At 37.4% G+C, this 19,247-nt stretch overlaps 1 protein-coding gene across 4 annotated transcripts in view; it reads left to right on the top strand.

Annotated features, from left to right (window-relative positions):
- The window catches only part of LOC115222105 (sex comb on midleg-like protein 2), a 65,252-nt gene that overhangs the window by 18,644 nt on the left and 27,361 nt on the right, over window positions 1-19,247 (top strand). For all 4 annotated transcript variants that reach the window (XM_029792223.2, XM_029792224.2, XM_029792225.2 and 1 more), the window contains 3 exons: window positions 8,510-8,580; window positions 10,926-11,160; window positions 14,305-14,393. In XM_029792223.2, the coding sequence (XP_029648083.1) occupies window positions 8,510-8,580; window positions 10,926-11,160; window positions 14,305-14,393 (395 nt within the window). The remainder of the gene's footprint in view (window positions 1-8,509; window positions 8,581-10,925; window positions 11,161-14,304; window positions 14,394-19,247) is intronic.

The raw sequence follows: 19,247 nt of genomic DNA, 5'->3' as shown, positions 1-19,247 counted from the left end.
GTTGTTTTTGCATCTACTTTCTTCACTTTGGGTTCAGTAAAATTTCTCTGAGGTAGTGTAAAACTGTCCACTGTTGTTTTCAAGAAAGCTACTTCAATCTCTGGTCTTCATGTGTTGTTTCACCAATTGTGGATCCTAAACAAATGTCACTGCTGCTTTGCCCATCTCCAAGCAGTGTCAGTGCAAAGGCACATATAGACAAACACACATACACACGTACATGCATATATATATATATATATATATATATACACAATGAGAGAAAAAAACATGGGTGGGAACTTGGTATTCCTTTACTACATCTGTTAAATAGGTTTCAGTATTTGGTAATTAGTTAGTTAGTCTGCCAGGCATTTCATCTGTCTTTACATTTTGAGTTCAAATTCCGACTTTGCCTTTCATCCTCCCAGGGTCGATAAAATAAGTACCAGCCAAGCACTGAGGTCAAGCTAATCAACTAACCCCTCCTTTTGAAATTGCTGGCCTTGTGCCTTGTAGAAACCAGTGTTTAATTAATTAATGATGTCACACTATGAATGCAATCCCTAGGTGCAACTTACAGGTGCAGCATGCATAATCAAAACCAGACACCACATCAGACCGAATCAGTGACGTCATTAATTAATCCTAGCTACTGAAACATATGTAACATATAAAGATAGCATAGTGCCAAGTTCAAGCCCATGGTTTTCTTTTCTCTCATTATTGAATTGCTCTTTACATTACATTATAGCCCCTTTTTCAGATAACACACAACCCTTTAGGGTCATGCAAAAGTGGGAGTTTAATGTGATTACTCGTAGGAATCACAACCTGAACGGTAAATTTGTCAAATACTGAGTGCCTTCATTCCCTCTTATATATATATATGATGGGCTTCCTTACTGTTTCCATCTATTAAATTTCACTCAAAAGCATTGGTCAGTCCAAGGTTACAATAGAAGACACTTGCCCAAGGTGCTACACAGTGAAGTTGAACCCAAAAGCACATGATTGAAAAACAGGCTTATTAACTACTCACCATACTTGCTCCTGTCTACTATATCTAACTGCAACATTTTTAATTTTGTGTATGTATTTTTTAATTAACGAAATTAAGAAATTTTGTTAATGTATTTTCTGATTAATTTGTTCTTTTTTTTTTCTCTTCCCTTATTTTTATAATTACTCTGACTCTGGGACATAATGAAGCTCACCACTTCAATTTATATTATTTACTCTTCTGTATTTCTGACAGTAAGGAATTCTAAAATAGTAAGGAACAATCAAACAATTGTGCAATATTTGCTCTATTTGTGTGTGTGTGAGAGAGAGAGAGAGAAACATTTTTTTTTAAATAACTCCTTGGACCAGAGACAAAATATGTCATCAGCCCTAATGTTACTTAATTATAAATACAACAGCTGTATCATTTAAAACTGGTTGCTCATACTTAATTGCATTCAAGCTGTTGTGCTGTAATTTTCTTTTTTTTTTTTTTAATTAATCTGATTTTTTTTTTGCTATATTGTTTGTCTAATGACTTAATGAATCCTGACATTAGCACAAGGTTGAACATTAACAGGAAATAGTTGCTTGAGAGTTGAGGTCAGACATCCCTGGTGCTTTATCTGTCAACACTTGGCATAGAGGAATGAAACTAAAATACTACAAAGAGTTTAGTCTTAATTCTGAAATTCCTCTCAGCTTTGTCTTTTGTAAGGACACGACTAATCCGTTTTAAATGAAAAAATTTAGAATCAAGGAGTATCTTTTCATTTGTCTTCCTTGTATGAGAAATTGATATGAAAGAAAGTCTTACATTATCCTTTCCTGTTGAATAAGTACAGGGAGTCCTAGAATAAAGTGCTCAATTGCCAGCATAGGAAATGGATATTAAATGATGATGATGAGTGAAATACATAATTTTAAGTATTTGATCAATTTTTTACTGTGTTTGAGTGAGAGAAAAGTTGCTTGTAAATGCTTTTAGAAACTCTTTACTTGTAGTTAGAATTTATGTGTGTTGCATCACAGTTAAATGGTTTTGGCTTTTGGTGCTGGCCTTGGTCAAGGATGTTTTTTTTTGTTTGTTTTTGAAAACTAGTTTAGGGAAGTAAATCTTGCACTATTACATAATAATCTACACCTTTATGTTTATGAGTAAATATCTCTCAAATATATATCACATGCACTTATACTCCTTGCACACACAAACACACACAAAACACATGCACACACACACACATATGCTTGTTCACTTTAAAATTGTTATATATTTTCTTTATTTGCAATCTGAATAAAATTAGCTTTCAAACAGCCTCTAGTTTACATAATAAGAACATATTTGGCTTTGAATGTATTGTTGTTTTGTTATTATGGCATGAGAAAATATTTTTTATGCAGTACAATGTACATTTACAAAAAAAAAACCCTGATATCCCTTAAATAAAACTAGCAAAAACCTAGATCTTTATTGTGACACTCAATGACTCATTGTCCTTATTTTGAAGGTATGACACCTAACTTTACCATTAAGCATTATTTTAATATTCCCATATTTTCCATATACTTACATTCTAATCCAATCTTAAATGGGTTTTGTCATGTCTACTTTGTTTTTATAATTATCTGCCATCTGTTCACAGCACATCTTTATTTCATTTTCATCAAATATCTTTCCAATTTTACCATTGTTTCAAACACTTCTTTACAGACTTTCTCTACCATTTAACCCTTTAGCATTTAAACTGGCCAAATATTTTATCTGTTTTATGGTCAAGCTGGCCAGGTCTGGCCTCTCTCACCTACCCTACAATGTCATTCTAAAAATATACAATCACATCTTTGAAATCTTAAAGGTACCGGATGATGCCTGAGTAATTCGAATTAATGTGAATAAATAAGCATCACATTTGAGAAAGTAATCTGAATATAAAAGGGTCAAACTGGCCAGATTTGACCTCTTCCACCTACCTCCTTGCATTATCCTACAAAATATAAACAATCACATTATTGAAATCACGAAGCTATGAGATAATGCATGATAAAATATAAAACATTGTAAATAAATAAGCATTGAATGCTATAGGGATAAATTTTTATACTGATGTAAATAAATTCAGATCTTAGTACTTTTTACTGTTTTTATTAAGGAATAATTATTTTAATAATAAATCTGAGAGCAAGTTATAAACAGTAGCTGCAACACATCATGACATATATTTGCCATTTAAATATGGCTAACCCCTAAGGGTGGATGCTACTGTAGTTTGTAGCCCCAGGAGGACACCTCCTCCAGCTGACTTTAGACACTCTTTCTGTACCCTATCAGTATTTGCAATGGGAAGCCATCCTTCCCGTCTTCAACTTATGATACACACGGACTCGAGAATACCCAGAAACTCTAGTCCGTGTGTATCATAAGTTGAAGACGGGAAGGATGGCTTCCCTTTGCAAATACTGATAGGGCACAGAAAGTGTGTCTAAAACCAGCTGGAGGAGGTGTCCTCCTGGGGCTACAAACTACAGTAGCATCCACCCTTAGGGGTTAGTCATATTTAAATGGCAAATATACGTCACGAATAATTATTCTACATTCCAAGAAATAATTTGAAAACACTGCAAAGAAAGCAAAGAGAGAGAATGAGATAACTAAAGATTCAGTGATGTTGCAAACTTTGCTACATTCTGGTATTCTTTCTACTGTTCTTCCTTCTTTGTGTTTAAATTTTTATATCATTTTTACCCTTTTTCTCATTCATTTGTCTCTCTATTTCTTTCTCTCTCTTTCTCTGCATCTTTATTCATTTGAATTACTTCCCTTAGCATTGTGCAAAAAGGTAGGTAGGAAATTTCTAGCTGTAGAGATGATCTGTGGCTGCCCTACCTTATACAAGATTGGATAAGATTAATTGAAGTGGAGCTGAGAAAAGAGATGAAAATAATGGTAACGAGGTAACAGGGTGGGTCCCCAAGTTACAAAAAAAGGGGAGTAAAAGTGAATGGGGGCAGAACAAAAAGGGTTGCAAGAGTGCATGGGAAGGGATGGTTACAAATTCTGAGATAAACAAGGGAAGAGGAATAGTCAGTGATAGATACGAATTTGAAGGAAGGTAGAAAAGACTAGATGCTGACTGGAGATTGGGTGAAGAAGAGGGAATGATCAATGATACATGTGAAATGGAGGGAATATAAGGGAGAGTAGGTGATGTCTGTCAGTACAGAAAGGGGTGAAGATCAGCAGAATAGTAATAACAATACAATTGACAGAGTAAGAATGTGGGAAAGGGAAATGGCATGTAGGTAGGCAGTTTGCAAGAGTGTGGGGCAAGATGGCCAAGGGAGAAGTCCATAGGAAGCGGGGTTCAGAGAAGAGATTGTTTGGTAACACAAAAGGGTGAGTAATGTGAAATATGAGTGGGAAGGGATGACGAACGAATGTCAAATGAAGTAGGTCAAAGTAGTCTGGAAGATAACTGGTGTCACAGAAAAATGATAAAATAGGTAGTCCTATTTAATTACAGTAGCAGAATATTATAGTTAGGCAAATAATAGAGGATTTAGTAGTAGAGATATGTGATGGTGGGTGGGGGGATAGGGGGTGACAAGCAAATTGGGTAAAGGGTCCAGTTAGGTATATACACAATGTGCTTCCAGGACATGTCTCATTAATACGGGTAGGTCTTCATCATCACCATCATCATTTAACGTCCATTTTCCATGCTAGCATGGGTTGGACGATTTGACTGAGGGCTGGCGAACCAGATGGCTGCACCAGGCTCCAGTCTGATCTGGCAGAGTTTCTACAGCTAGATGCCCTTCCTAACGCCAACCACTCCGAGAGAGTAGTGGGTGTTTTTACGTGCCACCTGCACGAGGGCCAGTCAGGTAGTACTTGCAATGGCCACGCTCAAATGGTGTTTTTTACGTGCCACCTGTACAGGAGCTAGTCCAGCAGCACTGGCAACGACCTCGCTCAAATGTTTTTTTCAAGTGCCAGTAAGGCAATGCTGGTAACATCACGCATGAATGGTGATTTTTATGTGCCACCAGCATGGAAGCCAGTTAGCTGCTCTGGCAACGATCACGCTCGGATGGTGCTCTTAGCGCTCCACTAGCATGGATGCGAGTCATCGAATTTCCTCAACAGGTCTTCGCAAGCAAGCAATACAGTTCTTAAGCATTGTATTGTCAGTCATCATGCTCAGTTACACTAACATGGTTTTTGTCCTTGTGTAGCAAGTAGGTTACTATTTACATACCCCTAGAAGGTAGGAAAAATGGCCAATATCTCTTTCAGACTTTGCTTTTGTTATATTAAGAAGTAAACTAAACGGTTTGAGCTTATGATCCCTGTACTTATACTGCCATCTGTGTTTCCAGAACGTTCCAGAAATTCTCGAAACATTTAGAAACTTCTAGAAAATTCTGCTTCAGCAATTCAGTGCTGAATCTCTGCAATGTAATGGAAAATTGGTCAGTTTCAAGACATTGATGTCCAGGTCACAAAAGCAAAATTTGAAGGGAATAGTAGCCATTTCCTTTGATTTCTAGATAGAAGCAATTAGGAGACAACACTTACCAGACCAAAATAACTAAAAATGTAGGAGTGGCTGTGTGGTAAGTAGCTTGCTTACGAACCACATGGTTCCGGGTTCAGTCCCACTGCGTGACACTAAGTGTCTTCTACTATAGCTTCGGGCCGACCAAAGCCTTGTGAGTGGATTTGGTAGATGGAAACTGAAAGAATCCCGTAGTATATATGTATGTATGCATGTGTGTGTGTATATGTTTGTCCCCTCCAACATCGCTTGACAACCAATGCTGGCATGTTTACGTCCCCCATCACTTAGCGGTTCAGCAAAAGAGACCAATAGAATAAGTACTAGGCTTCCAAAGAATAAGTCCTGGGGTCAATTTGCTTGACTAAAGGCAGTGCTCGAGCATGGCCTTAGTCAAATGACTGAAGCAAGTAAAAGAGTAAAGAGTACACATGGTTATTTACTCTGAGGTTCAAAGTCTCGAGAGAGCATTCATCACTTCATTCCATGTCTTCCTGGGTTTCCATTCTTCTACAAACTCCATCCACATTAAGCTAGTGATACTTCTTTATACAGCTGTCTTCATCCATACGTATCACGTGCCCATCAGTGCAGTCTTCTCTCTTGCTCATTACATCTGATTGTTCTTTTCAGTTTCCCTCTCAACACATTTCCACTTTGTCGTATATATACACTGATTTTGCACCACACCCAGTGAATCATGCTTACTCTATTTTCTAGTCGTCACAATTCCTCTACAGTATATTTGTGTATGTAAGGCAGCTAGCTGGCAGAATCGTTAGCATGCCAGGCAAAATGCTTAGCGGTATTTCGTCTGCCACTATGTTCTGAGTCCAAATTCCGCCAAGGTCAACTTTGCTTTTCATCCCTTCAGGGTCAATAAATTAAGTACCAGTTACATACTGGGGTCGATCTGATCAATTGCCCTCTCTCCCCTGAAGTTTCAGAGCCTTGTGCTTATAATAGAAAGGTTTATATTTGTGTATCACACACAACATGGACAAAATTTCTTCTTAAGAAAAAATACACATATTCAAATAAGTAAAACATAATATCATGAATAGCGACAGCGAAACCAGTCGATATATTAAAAATTATATTAAAACTGTGTAAGTGTGCGTATTTTCCTTTTTTAATTTCTTATATATATATATATATATATATATATATATATAAATAAAATATACGTGTATGTGTGTGTGTATATATATATATGTGTGTGTGTGTGTGTTGTATATATATATATGTGTGTGTGTGTGTGTGTGTATGTTAATGCTTGTGTGTGTACTTATGTATATATTATATAGCTATCTGTCTATAATGTTCGTATATGCGTGCTTGCATAGATTAGATGGAATTCATTGAGTCATTGTCTATATCTGGATGCCTTTCCTGTCATCAATCCTCACCTGTTTGGATTATCCAACCATCACGTTCTTGGTCTACTGCTAGGTCTCCTGCAGTTTGGCTTGGCTCAAAGAATCCATTTACTGGAACTTTGACCTTTCAGTGTAGAGAAGTAGCAGTTCAACCTGGAGGGACCCCATTTTCGCCACTTATTTTCACGGTTGTACTCATTCGGTCCTTACTCAACATTTGGATTATGATTTGCATTAAAAAAGAAAAAAATTCAACTCGGCTAATCTACCTGGAAAACAAAACAAAATTGGGAATTGGTGATGTGTTAATGAATAAGTTAGCATAAATTGACGTGTATTAAATATTTGTATTGATTACAATAGGATGCAGGTGTGGCTGTGAGGTTAACAAGTTTGCTTCCCAGTTATATGGTTTTGGGTTCAGTCCTACTGCGCAGCAAATGCTTTCTGCAATAGCCCCAGGCTAACCAAAGCCCTGTGAGTAGATTTGGTGTGTGAATGTGTACACACACTCACACACTCATTATTTAAAACTGTTTGATCTGGTTCCATGCAACTTAGTTTTATGGGCCCATCTCTTTCGAGCTTTAGATTACTGAGACAGGCTTCTGTTAGGGGCCCAAGAAACTTTAAGTCGCATGGTGCCAAATCAAACTCTTTTAAATAATACATGTAACTCCTACTAAATGTGTTAAGTGTTCTTATCTTTCGTTTGTCTACTCACTCGTATTTATGTTTACAGATATAGGTGTAGGAGTGGCTGTGTGGTAAGTAGCTTGCTTACCAACCACACGGTTCTGGGTTCAGTCCCACTGCGTGGCACCTTGGGCAAGTGTCTTCTATTATAGCCTCAGGCCGACCAAAGTCTTGTGAGTGGATTTAGTTGAGAGAAACTGAAAGAAGCCCGTCGTATATATGTGTGTGTGTGTGTGTATATGTTTGTGTTTGTCCCCCCAACATCGCTTGACAACTGGTGTGTTTACGTCACCGTAACTTAGCGGTTCGTCAATAGAGACTGATAGAAGTGCTAGGCTTACAAAGAATAAGTCCTCGGGTCAAATTGTTTGATTAAAGGCAGTGCTCCAGCATGGCTGCAGTCAAATGACTGAAAGAGGTAAAAGAATTGCTGTCTGACTGGCCTTCGTGCCGGTGGCACGTAAAAGCACCCACTACACTTATGGAGTGGTTGGCATTAGGAAGGGCATCCAGCTGTAGAAACTCTGCCAGATCAGATTGGAGCCTGGTGCAGTCATCTGGTTTGCCAGTCCTCAGTCAAATCGTCCAACCCATGCTAGCATGGAAAGCGGATGTTAAGCAATGATGATGATGATTTAATGGAATAATATGGTAGAATACACTAAGTTGTTAGAACTCTCTGTGGTTGCCTTACAGACTCAAAATGTCCAACAGTTATTGTAATGTAAAGAATGTATTATAAGAAACGTAGAGACAAAAACGATTACCATCTGACCTTGTGTAATGTGGTGGTTGTGTATGACAGGTGGATTTCAATCAGCTTGAAGTATGTAAAAATTTGATGAAGTGTTGATGTCATTTTGAATAAATATTTCTATCTTTCAATTCCAGGGACATTCAATTGGGAAGATTACATGAAAGAAACTGGTTCACAAGCAGCACCTGCATCTTGTTTTAAACAAGTAAGATTATTTTACTAATGGTAATAATATTACTAACAATAACTAACGATAGTATTACTAATTGATTTTAGTAATGACTGGCAGTATCGCCCGGGTTTGTAAGGGAAATAACTATATAAGCATTTTTAGAGAGTTACTTCCCTTATATAAAACCGAGTAAAAATGCATTAAAAAAACGAAAAAATGATGGTAAATTTTTTTTCAAATCGTAGACTCATCGTAGACGCGCGCTAATACCCAGAAGGGCTCGATATGAATCACGGCTATAAGATACCCACTTTTGGTTAAACTGCACTGCAAAATGTGGGAGTAGTTAGGAATCTAAATCGGAGTAGACAGACTCTTACACACACAACTTCAGTTTTATATATAAAGATACCAAGGTGGCAGGCTAGCAGATTTGTTACTGGGCCAGGGAAAACGCTTCACGGTATTTCTGTCGACTTTATATTCTGAGTTCAAATGCCACCAGGGGCTCAATAAAAGATATACCAGCTGGACACTGGGGTTGATGTAATCAACTTACCCCGTCCCACTGAAATTTCTGGCCTTGTACCAAAATTTCAAAACAATGTTACAAATGATATCATTAAAATAAATAAATGCACCCTTTTCAAGCCTAGCCAGGCTCATGGGCCTGGTTTCCCTGTTTCAATGGTGTATGTGTTCCCCAACTGGATGGGATGCCAGTCCATCGCAGCGTTACTCATTTTTGCCAGCTGAGTGGACTGGAGCAACGTGAAATGAAGTGCTTTGCTCAAGAACACAATGTGTTACCCAATCCAGGAATAAAAACCACAATCTTATAATCATGATGCTGACACCCTAACCACTAAGCCAAGTGCCTCCACAAATGATATCATTACTAACAATATTATATAAGATGATATTATTATTAAAATGGGGATATTACTAACAATAATAAGGCAGTGAAGTGGCAGAATGGTTAGCACGTCGGGTTAAATGCTTACTGAATGTGTCTTTACATTCTGAGTACAAATTCCACCGAGGTCAACTTTGCCTTTCATACTTTCGAGGTTGATAAAATAAGTACCAGTTGCGTACTAGGGTCGATGTAATTGATTTACTTCCTCCCCTTGAAATTGCTGGCTTTGTGCCAAAATTTGAAATTAATATGACTAACAATAATATTACTAGTTACAATGTCACTAACAAGAATATTATTAACGGTAATATTGTTAATGTTCGTATTACTAATAATATTATTGCAACGATATTGCTCATGATAATATCCTTTAAGTCCAAGACGGCGAGCTGGCAGAAACGTTAGCACATCCAATGAAATGCTTAGCGGTATTTCATCTGTCTTTACGTTCTGAGTTCAAATACCTCCAAGGTCAATTTTGCCTTTCGTCCTTTCAGGGTCGATAAATTAAGTACCAGTTGCGTATTGGGGTCGATCTAATCAACTGACCCCCCCTCCCCCCAAATCTTGGGCCTTGTGCCTGGAGTCATCATCATCATCATCATCATCATTTAATGTCCACTTTCCATGCTAGCATGGGTCGGATTTTTGACTGAGGACTGGCGAACCAGATGGCTGCACCACACTCCAATCTGATCTGGCAGGGTTTCTACAGCTGTATGCCCTTCTTAACGCCAACCACTCCAATAGTGCTGTGGGTGCTTTTACATGCCACCGGCACAAGGGCCAGTTGTGCGGCATTGGCAACGGCCATTCTCAAATGGTGTTTTTTTTTTTAAAGAATATTCTTTAAGTTCTCTTCATTTTGCTTTTGCAATCAAAATTTTTATTCATTTGGTTTTCTGGTTTTGGCACAAAATTTTAATTCATTTAACTACAATTTGATTTATATTTATATTTAAATGGCTTATAAGCACCTTCCATGCTGCAATTGTTTTCGTTCCAGCACACAATCTCAGATCAGGTCACTTGCTATGAAAGTACATCTCCGATTTATATTTAACTAGCAGTATCACCTGGCGTTGCTTGGGTTTGTAAGGGAAATAACTATATAAGCATTTTTAGAGAGTTACTTCTCTTATATAACCCGAGCAAAAATCATTAAAAATGCGGAAAAATGATGGTAATTTTTTTTTTAAATCGTAGACTCATCGTAGACGCGCACTAATACCCAGAAGGGATCGATATGAATGACGACTATAAGATACCCGCTTTCGGTTAAACTGCACCGCAAAATGTGGGAGTTGTTAGGAATCTAAATCGGAGGAGACAGAGTCTCACACACACAACTTCAATTTTATATATAAAGATTAATATGTTTAAATGCATTCTCTCCACCCTGCCAAAAGAACCCTTATATTTTTACCATTTTCATTTCTTTTCTTCTTTCAATCTTCAGTCTTCAGCGCCACCTAACAATGAATTTAAGAATGGCATGAAGATAGAAGCGTGTGACCCTCGTAACTTAACTTCAATCAGTATCGCTACAGTGGTTGGGATGCAAGGTCCTCGTCTTCGTTTAAGACTCGATGGCAGTGACAACAAGAATGACTTTTGGAGATTGGTAGACTGCTCGGATCTTCATTCGGTCGGTTATTGTGAACGCAACGGAGGTTTACTGCATCCACCATTAGGTAAGTATAGTTTTGTACCGTTAGGACATAACCTTTGACTCTATAATTAAATTTCATTGCCATTCCTATAATGATGTTAATTCATCATCATCATCATCATCATCGTTTAGCGTCCGCTTTCCATGCTGGCATGGGTTGGACGGTGCAACTAGGGTCTGGGAAGCCAGAGGGCTGCACCAGGCTCAGTCTGATTTGGCAGTGTTTCTACAGCTGGATGCCCTTCCTAACGCCAACCACTCCATGTGTGTAGTGGGTGCTTTTTACGTGCCACCGGCACGGAAGCCAGTCAGGGCGGCGCTGGCAACGGCCATGTTCGGATGGTTCTCTTATGTACCACCGGCACTGGTATCACAGCTACAATTTCCATTGATTCACCAAAATAAGGTGAAGGCATGTGGTTTAGTGGTTAGGGTATTCGGTTTTCGTTTGTAAGGTTGCAAGTTCGATTCCCAGTAGCATGTTGTGTCCTTGAGCAATACACTTTATTTTACTTTGCTCCAGTAGACTCAGCTGCCAAAAATGAATTGCACCTGTAATCCAAAGAGGCCGGCATTGTTACATTCTGTGTCACACTAAATCTCCCTGAGAACTATGTTAAGGGTACTCATGTCTGTAGCATGCTGACACTTGCACATTAATTTCATGAACAGGTTGGTCCGTTGATAGGATCAACTGAAACTCTCGTCATCGAATGCGGTGGAGTTTCCAGTCATTCATCAAAAAATAGATTGATATTTTCTGCTTCTGCAATACATTTCAAGCATCTCCTGTAGGTATGGTTTTCAAATCCATCACTAAAAGTATTTGATTTTTAGCTCCGTAAAGAGATATTTGATGAAATATACTCTTTTACTTGTTTCAGTCATTTGACTGTGGCCATACTGGAGCACTGCCTTTAGTCAAGCAAATTGACCCCGGGACTTATTCTTTGTAAGCCTAGTACTTATTCTATCGGTCTCTTTTGCCGAACCGCTAAATAACAGGGACGTAAATACACCAGCATCGGTTGTCAAGCGATGTTGGGGGGGACAAATATAGACACACACACACACACACATATATATATATACATACATATACATATATACGACGGGCTTCTTTCAGTTTCCCTCTACCAAATCCACTCACAAGGCTTTGGTCGGTTTGAGGCTATAGTAGAAGACACTTGCCCAAGGTGCCACAGAGTGGGACTGAACCTGGAACCATGTGGTTGGTAAGCAAGCTACTTACCACACAGCCACTCCTGCGCCCATATTGAAAAAAATTAAGATAATCTGAAAAGTTTTCTTTCGTAAAAAGTGTGCCTAGGAGTGTCTCTACTTCTTTCAGCTAAGGTGAGGTTTTTTTTCTTTTGAAGTTGTGGAGTTTTACCCACGACTTCGTAATAAAATTTTGAGTGGATATATCTGCTTTCCATGTTCAAAGGGGGAATTGACCCTTTTCATACATAAGACTCTCCTTGGTCCTATGATACAGATTTCCTGTTTTAAGGTGGACTAAATTAAAAATTCCAATTAAAATTTCATGTTAATTTGTTTGGCAGGTATTACTGTATTCTTCATTAGTTTTTTAATTAATTGAACATAAAATAGTGTATTTAAGTAGAAATATATTGACATAAGGGTTGATGAATGGTTAAAAAAAATAAAAACCAACATTGTTAAGTTTGTTACTGTTTCACTTTGGTGTTAATGTTTTGGCTTAAACTCAACAGTAGACTTTGATCAATGTTTTTTTGGTTTGTTTAATGGTGGCCTTAAACTAGTATTATCGTCATCATTATCATATGTGGAAGTTATTTCATAATCTTTGGACATGATTATTGTGTATGTTATGTTCAAAAATATAATCTAATCTGTTACATTATATGCAATGTTCTTAAGGCGACAAGTTGGCAGAAACGTTAGCGTGCCGGGCAAAATGCTTAGCGGTATTTCGTCTGCTGCTATGTTCTGAGTTCAAACTCTGCCAAAGTCGACTTTGTCTTTCATCTTTTCGGGGTTGATAAATCAAGTACCAGTTGTGTACTGGAATCAATCTAATTGACTAGCCCCCTCCCCAAAGGCAGTGAGCTGGCAGAAACATTAGCATGCTGGGCGAAATGCTTAGTAGTATTTCGTCTGTTTTTACATTCTGAGTTCAAATTCCACCAAGGTCAACTTTGTCTTTCATCTTTTTGGGGTTGATAAATTAAGTACCAGTTGCAAACTGGGGTTGATCTAATTCACTGGCCCCTTCCCCCAAAACTTTGGGCCTTGTGTCTAGAGTAGAAAAGATTGTATGCAATGGTCTTGATCAGCACGTATCAGTATTTAATGAAAAGGTTGTTAATAGCATTGTGTATGTCTGAAAAGAAAGACAATATCATTGTTATTTCAAAAATTTATTTCCTGTGGCTGTTTCAATTATCCACACATCGTTACAATTATATAATTATACAAGATATAATGATCCTATTTTTGAGGATATTTAAAAAAAACATATACCTTATGTATTTTGTGGAATCAGTTGAACATCAGATGAATGTCCTTATGTTTTGACTTCAATCCCAACAAAGACTTATGTCTCTCCGGAATCATTAACATATACAGGGTGCGGCAGAAATACCTCCCACATTTGAAAGGTTGACAAAAGGAAAAAGAAACAACATTTATGAAAAATTAATTTCACTGTTGTTTAAACAAAGCGTTACAGTTGTTCATCAGCTAAATGAAAACATTGTTGGCACTTGCATAAGTTCATTAGCAACACAGATGAAAGGTTAAAATGTGGGAGATATTTCTACCGTACCCTGTGCTAGTCCAGTAGGCTTTTTATATATGTAGGAAATAATTTTTATTTACTAGAATCCTGTATCTGATTAAATATTTCAGTTCATTATCCAGTTGTTGCTATAAAATGGATTTTTCTACACATTTGTTGTGTAAAAATCCTTTAAGTGCTCAACTGAGATTTTGTATTTTGACAAAATTTTAAATCAAGATTCTTATACACAAAATACACATTTGTGATATTTTTTTCTTTTTAAACGCTTATTAACTGAAATGTTTCTTTGTATCTACTTTTTTGTTATCTGTAAGGTGGGTGCACAGATGTATTAAATCCTAAAATCTGTCATTAATATTTTTTTGTCTGTGAAAACAGGTTTTCGGATGAATGCATCATCATGGCCAATATTTTTACAGAAGACTTTAAATGGAGCTGAAATTGCCCCGGAAAAATGTTTCAAATCAGTAGGTGTAAACTTTCTTTTATCATTATCATTATCATCACTGTCATCACTATCATCATCATTGTCACAACTCACCTTCCCCATATTTTTGGGCGTTTTTTCTCCACCAAATTAGTGTTTAGTTCAGGTAAGTGTGATGGGATCAGCGGTTAATCTACTTAATCAATATTTCACTAGATCAAGTATTTCAACTATCAACTATGTTCCATATTATCATTTCGCATCTAACCTGCTTTCTTCTTCTGTAGAACTCATAAATGTACGGAATTATGGTTCTATGCTTGGCACACTCTCAGTTTGTCTGAAAGACTACTTCGTTCACTCCAACCTCTGTATTTTTCTGGAGACAACTAGTAGCACAGAAAGGGTGGGAAGGGATTATATTGAGAACGAGAGGATGGGATGTCAAAATGAAATGGTTTTAGAGAGGGGGATATCTGCCAGCACAGAAGGGAATGAGCTGAATGTTGCCTGTTTTATTATGAACGCTACCATCAGTTGGTGTCCCTTTTTTTGTTATGAGAGCCATCTTTGAGTTTCATCACCATCATTATCATCTCTTCACTTCCTCTTTCATGCGACTTATTGAGTCGAGTATATAAGTGTATGGGGTCGATATAATCGACTTAATCCGTTTGTCTGTCCTTGTTTGTCCTCTCTGTGTTTAGCCCCTTGTGGGCAATAAAGAAATAGATATTTCGTCTGCCTTTGCATTCTGAATTCAAATTCCACTGACGCCGACTTTGCCTTTCATCCTTTTGGGGTCGATAAATTAAGTACCAGTTGCATACTAATCGACTAGCCCCCTCCCCAAAATTTCGGGCCTTGTACCTAAAGTAGAAAAGAATACTTGTTTGAAATTTAGGAAGATTTTTCTTCTAGTCACCCTTAACATATGAGACTGCAATAGTTAGCCTGTCAAGAGACACATGATATCACATAAATTATATTAACCTTGTAAGTGAGGAAGTTTCTAATGTAAGGGAGATAACTCTAATACCTTCTTCATTACAGGACTGGCCTTTTTGACTGGAATTGTTTTCAGTACCACTATGTCTTACTGCCCTTTTAGTACCACCATATCTTGGTACCATCACCTCTGGATACCCTTTTAGTACCATCACTTCTGGGTACCCTTTTAGTATCATTACTTCTACTATCATTATTGTTTTTATAATTGGTTTTTCACGTCCTCAATTAAATGGGCTTGAAATGTTGCTTCTTCCGTGATTTTTAAAAATTTCTAATTATTTCCAATACTGTTGAATTTCCTTAGTCCTTGGTTTCCTCCTGAAATTAACCATCATTAATTAAAAATTCTAAATAGATACAATATTACATTATTTACATGCGATGGGATATTTGTCCTCATCTTGTTTTGTTGTTAACACAACGTTTCGACTGATATACCCTCCAGCCTTCTTCAGGTGTCTTGAGGAAATTTCGAACCTGGGTTCTTATTTCTAAGGTATTTTTCGATGTTATTATTATTAGTATTATTTTAATTAATTTGTGCACGTTCTGGTTGAGTTCTCAACTGTAACCAACTAACACTATGGTATTGTGCAGCTGTCTTGATCTTGGTCTACTCCTGTTATTGTGTAAATTCTTTAATATTTTCAAAATTAGTTGAAACAAAATTAGGTACAGATTGTGTAAGGGGCCTTAACGTTATACACAGATTATGTAAGAGGGTTTAAAGTTAGACATATTGTGTGAGAGGGCTTAACGTTAGATTGTGTAAGGGGGCTGTTGTAACCCTGTATGTTTGTAAAACTTAAACCTGTTGATACCAACCTGCCTGAGATTGCTCCTGGTTCAGTGAAGCATATTTTAAAAGGATTGTATCATTGATACAGTCTTGAAAGGGATCTAGATTAAAATCTTCCTGCGAAATTTTTATGTTGATTTACATTCCAAGCATCAGCTTGATGCAGACAATTATTTTACTAAATGCTTCATTGATCCATCCATTTTCACCACCCTCTGATCCTGGGAGAGTCATTGAAATATAGAGTCCTCAGGCTTAAAATATTTTCCTCTTCCTTTTTGAATTTTTTGCAGTACCACAAATATTCGATGTTGATTACAGCCATTCATCATCATCATCATCATCATCATCGTTTAGCGTCCACTTTCCATACTGGCATGGGTTGGACGGTTCAACTGGGGTCTGGGAAGCCAGAAAGCTGCACCAGGCCCAGTCCGATCTGGCAATGTTTCTACGGCTGGATGCCCTTCCTAACGCCAACCACTCCATGAGTATAGTGGGTGCTTTTTACATGTCACCGGCACAGGTACCAGACGAATCCTTTTGTTTTTTACCATATTTCTGTTGAAAAAGTGATTTTGTTTTAATAAATTTGTGCACATTCTGGTTGGGTCCCCAAGTGTGACCAACTAAGTCTGATAGTGTGCAGTTATCTTGCTCTTGGCCTACTCCTGTTGTTGAGTAAATTCTTTATTATTTTCAAAATTAGTTGAAACAAAATCACTGTTTTTTGAACTGGAATGTGGTAACAAAAGGATTGAATTATTGTAATCAACATGCAATAATTGCAGTACTGCAACAAATTCAAGAAGGAAGAGGAAAATATTTCACACTCAGGCCGACCAAAGCCTTGTGAGTGGATTTGGTAGACGGAAAATTAGGTACAGATTGTGTAAGGGGACTTAATGTTATACACAGATTATGTAAGAGGGTTTAAAATTAGACACAGATTGTGTGAGAGGGCTTAAAGTTAGATTGTGTAAGGGGGCTGTTGTAACCCTTTTTCTTTTTTTTCGTTATAGGTTAGGCAATGACTGTTTAACCCTTTCAGACTTAAATAGACCATACCAGGCTCAAATATTCTACCTTGTTTCATGTTCAAACTGGCCAAATCTGGTCTTTCACACTTATCCTACAATGTCATTTTGAAAAAAAAAATCACTTTATCAAAATCTCGAAGCTACATGATCCTGCATAATTTATTCAAAATTATGTTAATCAATAAACATCATATTTGACAAAATAATCTGAATGCTTAAGGGTTAAAATGTTAACAGATTTTCTTTCTATATTACGTGCCACCTGGACTGACTCCTGTGTAGGTGGCACGTAAAAAGCACCATTTGAGCATGGCTGTTGCCAGTACCACCAGACTGGCCCTCGTGCCGGTGGCACATAGAGCACCCACTGCACTCTCGGAGTGGTTGTCATTAGGAAGGGCATCCAGCTGTAGACACTCTGCCAGGTCAGACTAGAGCTTGGTGCAGCCATCTGGTTTGCCAGTCCTCATTCAAATCATTCAGCCCATGCTAACATGGAAAGTGGACGTTAAATGATGATGATGATGATCATCATCATCATGTATTTTTTTAATAAATTTGACTAAAAATGAAAAATGATCTTTGAACCCTTTTTGAAACCAAACTGTCCAAGGTTGCCCCTGGTTCTATGGTACAAGCTTATTATTTTAAAAGTAATCTATATTTTAATTAATTTTCTCACGAACATTACTTCTTCATTTATATTCTAGAAGTTGCCTTGATGATGACAAATTATTTTACGAAAGTCTTCATTATTCTTTTATTCGTTTCAGTCATTTTGACTGCGGCCATGCTGGAGCACCGCCTTTAGTCGAGCAAATCAACCCCAGGACTTATTCTTTGGAAGCCTAGTACTTATTCTATCAGTCTCTTATGCCGAACCGCTAAGTTACGGGGGACGTAAACACACCAGCATTGATGTCAAGCGATATTGGGACACACAAACATACATATATATATACATGACGGGCTTCTTTCAGTTTCCATCTACCAAATCCACTCACAAGGCTTTGGTCGACCCGAGGCTATAGTAGAAGACACTTGCCCAAGGTGCCACACAGTGGGACCGAACCTGGAACCATGTGGTTGGTTAGCAAGCTACTTACCACACAGTCACTCCTGCACCTATGTTCAGAATTAATTAAAATAAAGATGTATTTCAACAGAAATATGGTAGCATAGGTGTTAAAGTTATTGATAAAGCATAGGTGTAGCTTTGTGGTAAGAAGTTTGCTTGCCAACCACATGGCTCTGGGTTCAGAACTGTGTGGTACCTTGGGCAGGTGTCTTCTACTATAACACCTCAGGCTGACCAAAGCCTTGTGAGTGGATTTGGCAGGCAGAAACTGAAATATATAAAGGTGGCGAGCTGGTAGAAACGTTAGCACGCCAGGCGAAATGCTTGGCGGTATATCGTCTGTCATTACATTTTCAGTTCAAATTCTGCCGAGGTCAACTTTGCCTTTCATCTTTTTGGGGGGGTCGATAAATTAAGTACCAGTTACGCACTGGAGTCGATGTAATCGACTTAATCCCTTTGTCCTTGTTTGGCCCCTTGTGGGCAATACAGAAATAAGAAACTGAAATATATATATATATATATAAAGTAAATAAATGGAGTTGAATAACACCTGCGTTCAACTCCATTTATTTACTTATAATACACAAATTACTGCACATTAACCTGGAGTTTCTACCTTTGAATAGGTCGCTTCACCCTTGTTACTTGCGTGAATTTTGCTATCCTGGTAACTGTTTATTGAATTTTCCATGTTAACGGTAAACAAAGGATAATTCATTCATCCATTTTTTATATATAACTTTTTTTGATAAGGTTCATTTCAGGAACTGAAACATGTTATAATGTATATATAAAAATTAAAAATTGTATAATACAGCAGCATTTTCGAACTTCATTTCTTACAAATATATATATATATATATATATATGTATGTATGTGTGTGTGTATGTAGGTATATGTGGATGTAAGTATGTATGTGTGTATGTGTATGTAGGTATATGTGGATGTAAGTATCTTTGTGT

The sequence above is a fragment of the Octopus sinensis genome, linkage group LG19, assembly GCF_006345805.1.
Source record: "Octopus sinensis linkage group LG19, ASM634580v1, whole genome shotgun sequence".
In the NCBI taxonomy this organism is placed as follows: Eukaryota; Metazoa; Mollusca; class Cephalopoda; order Octopoda; family Octopodidae; genus Octopus; species Octopus sinensis.
This window is presented reverse-complemented; position numbering and strand designations above follow the sequence as displayed.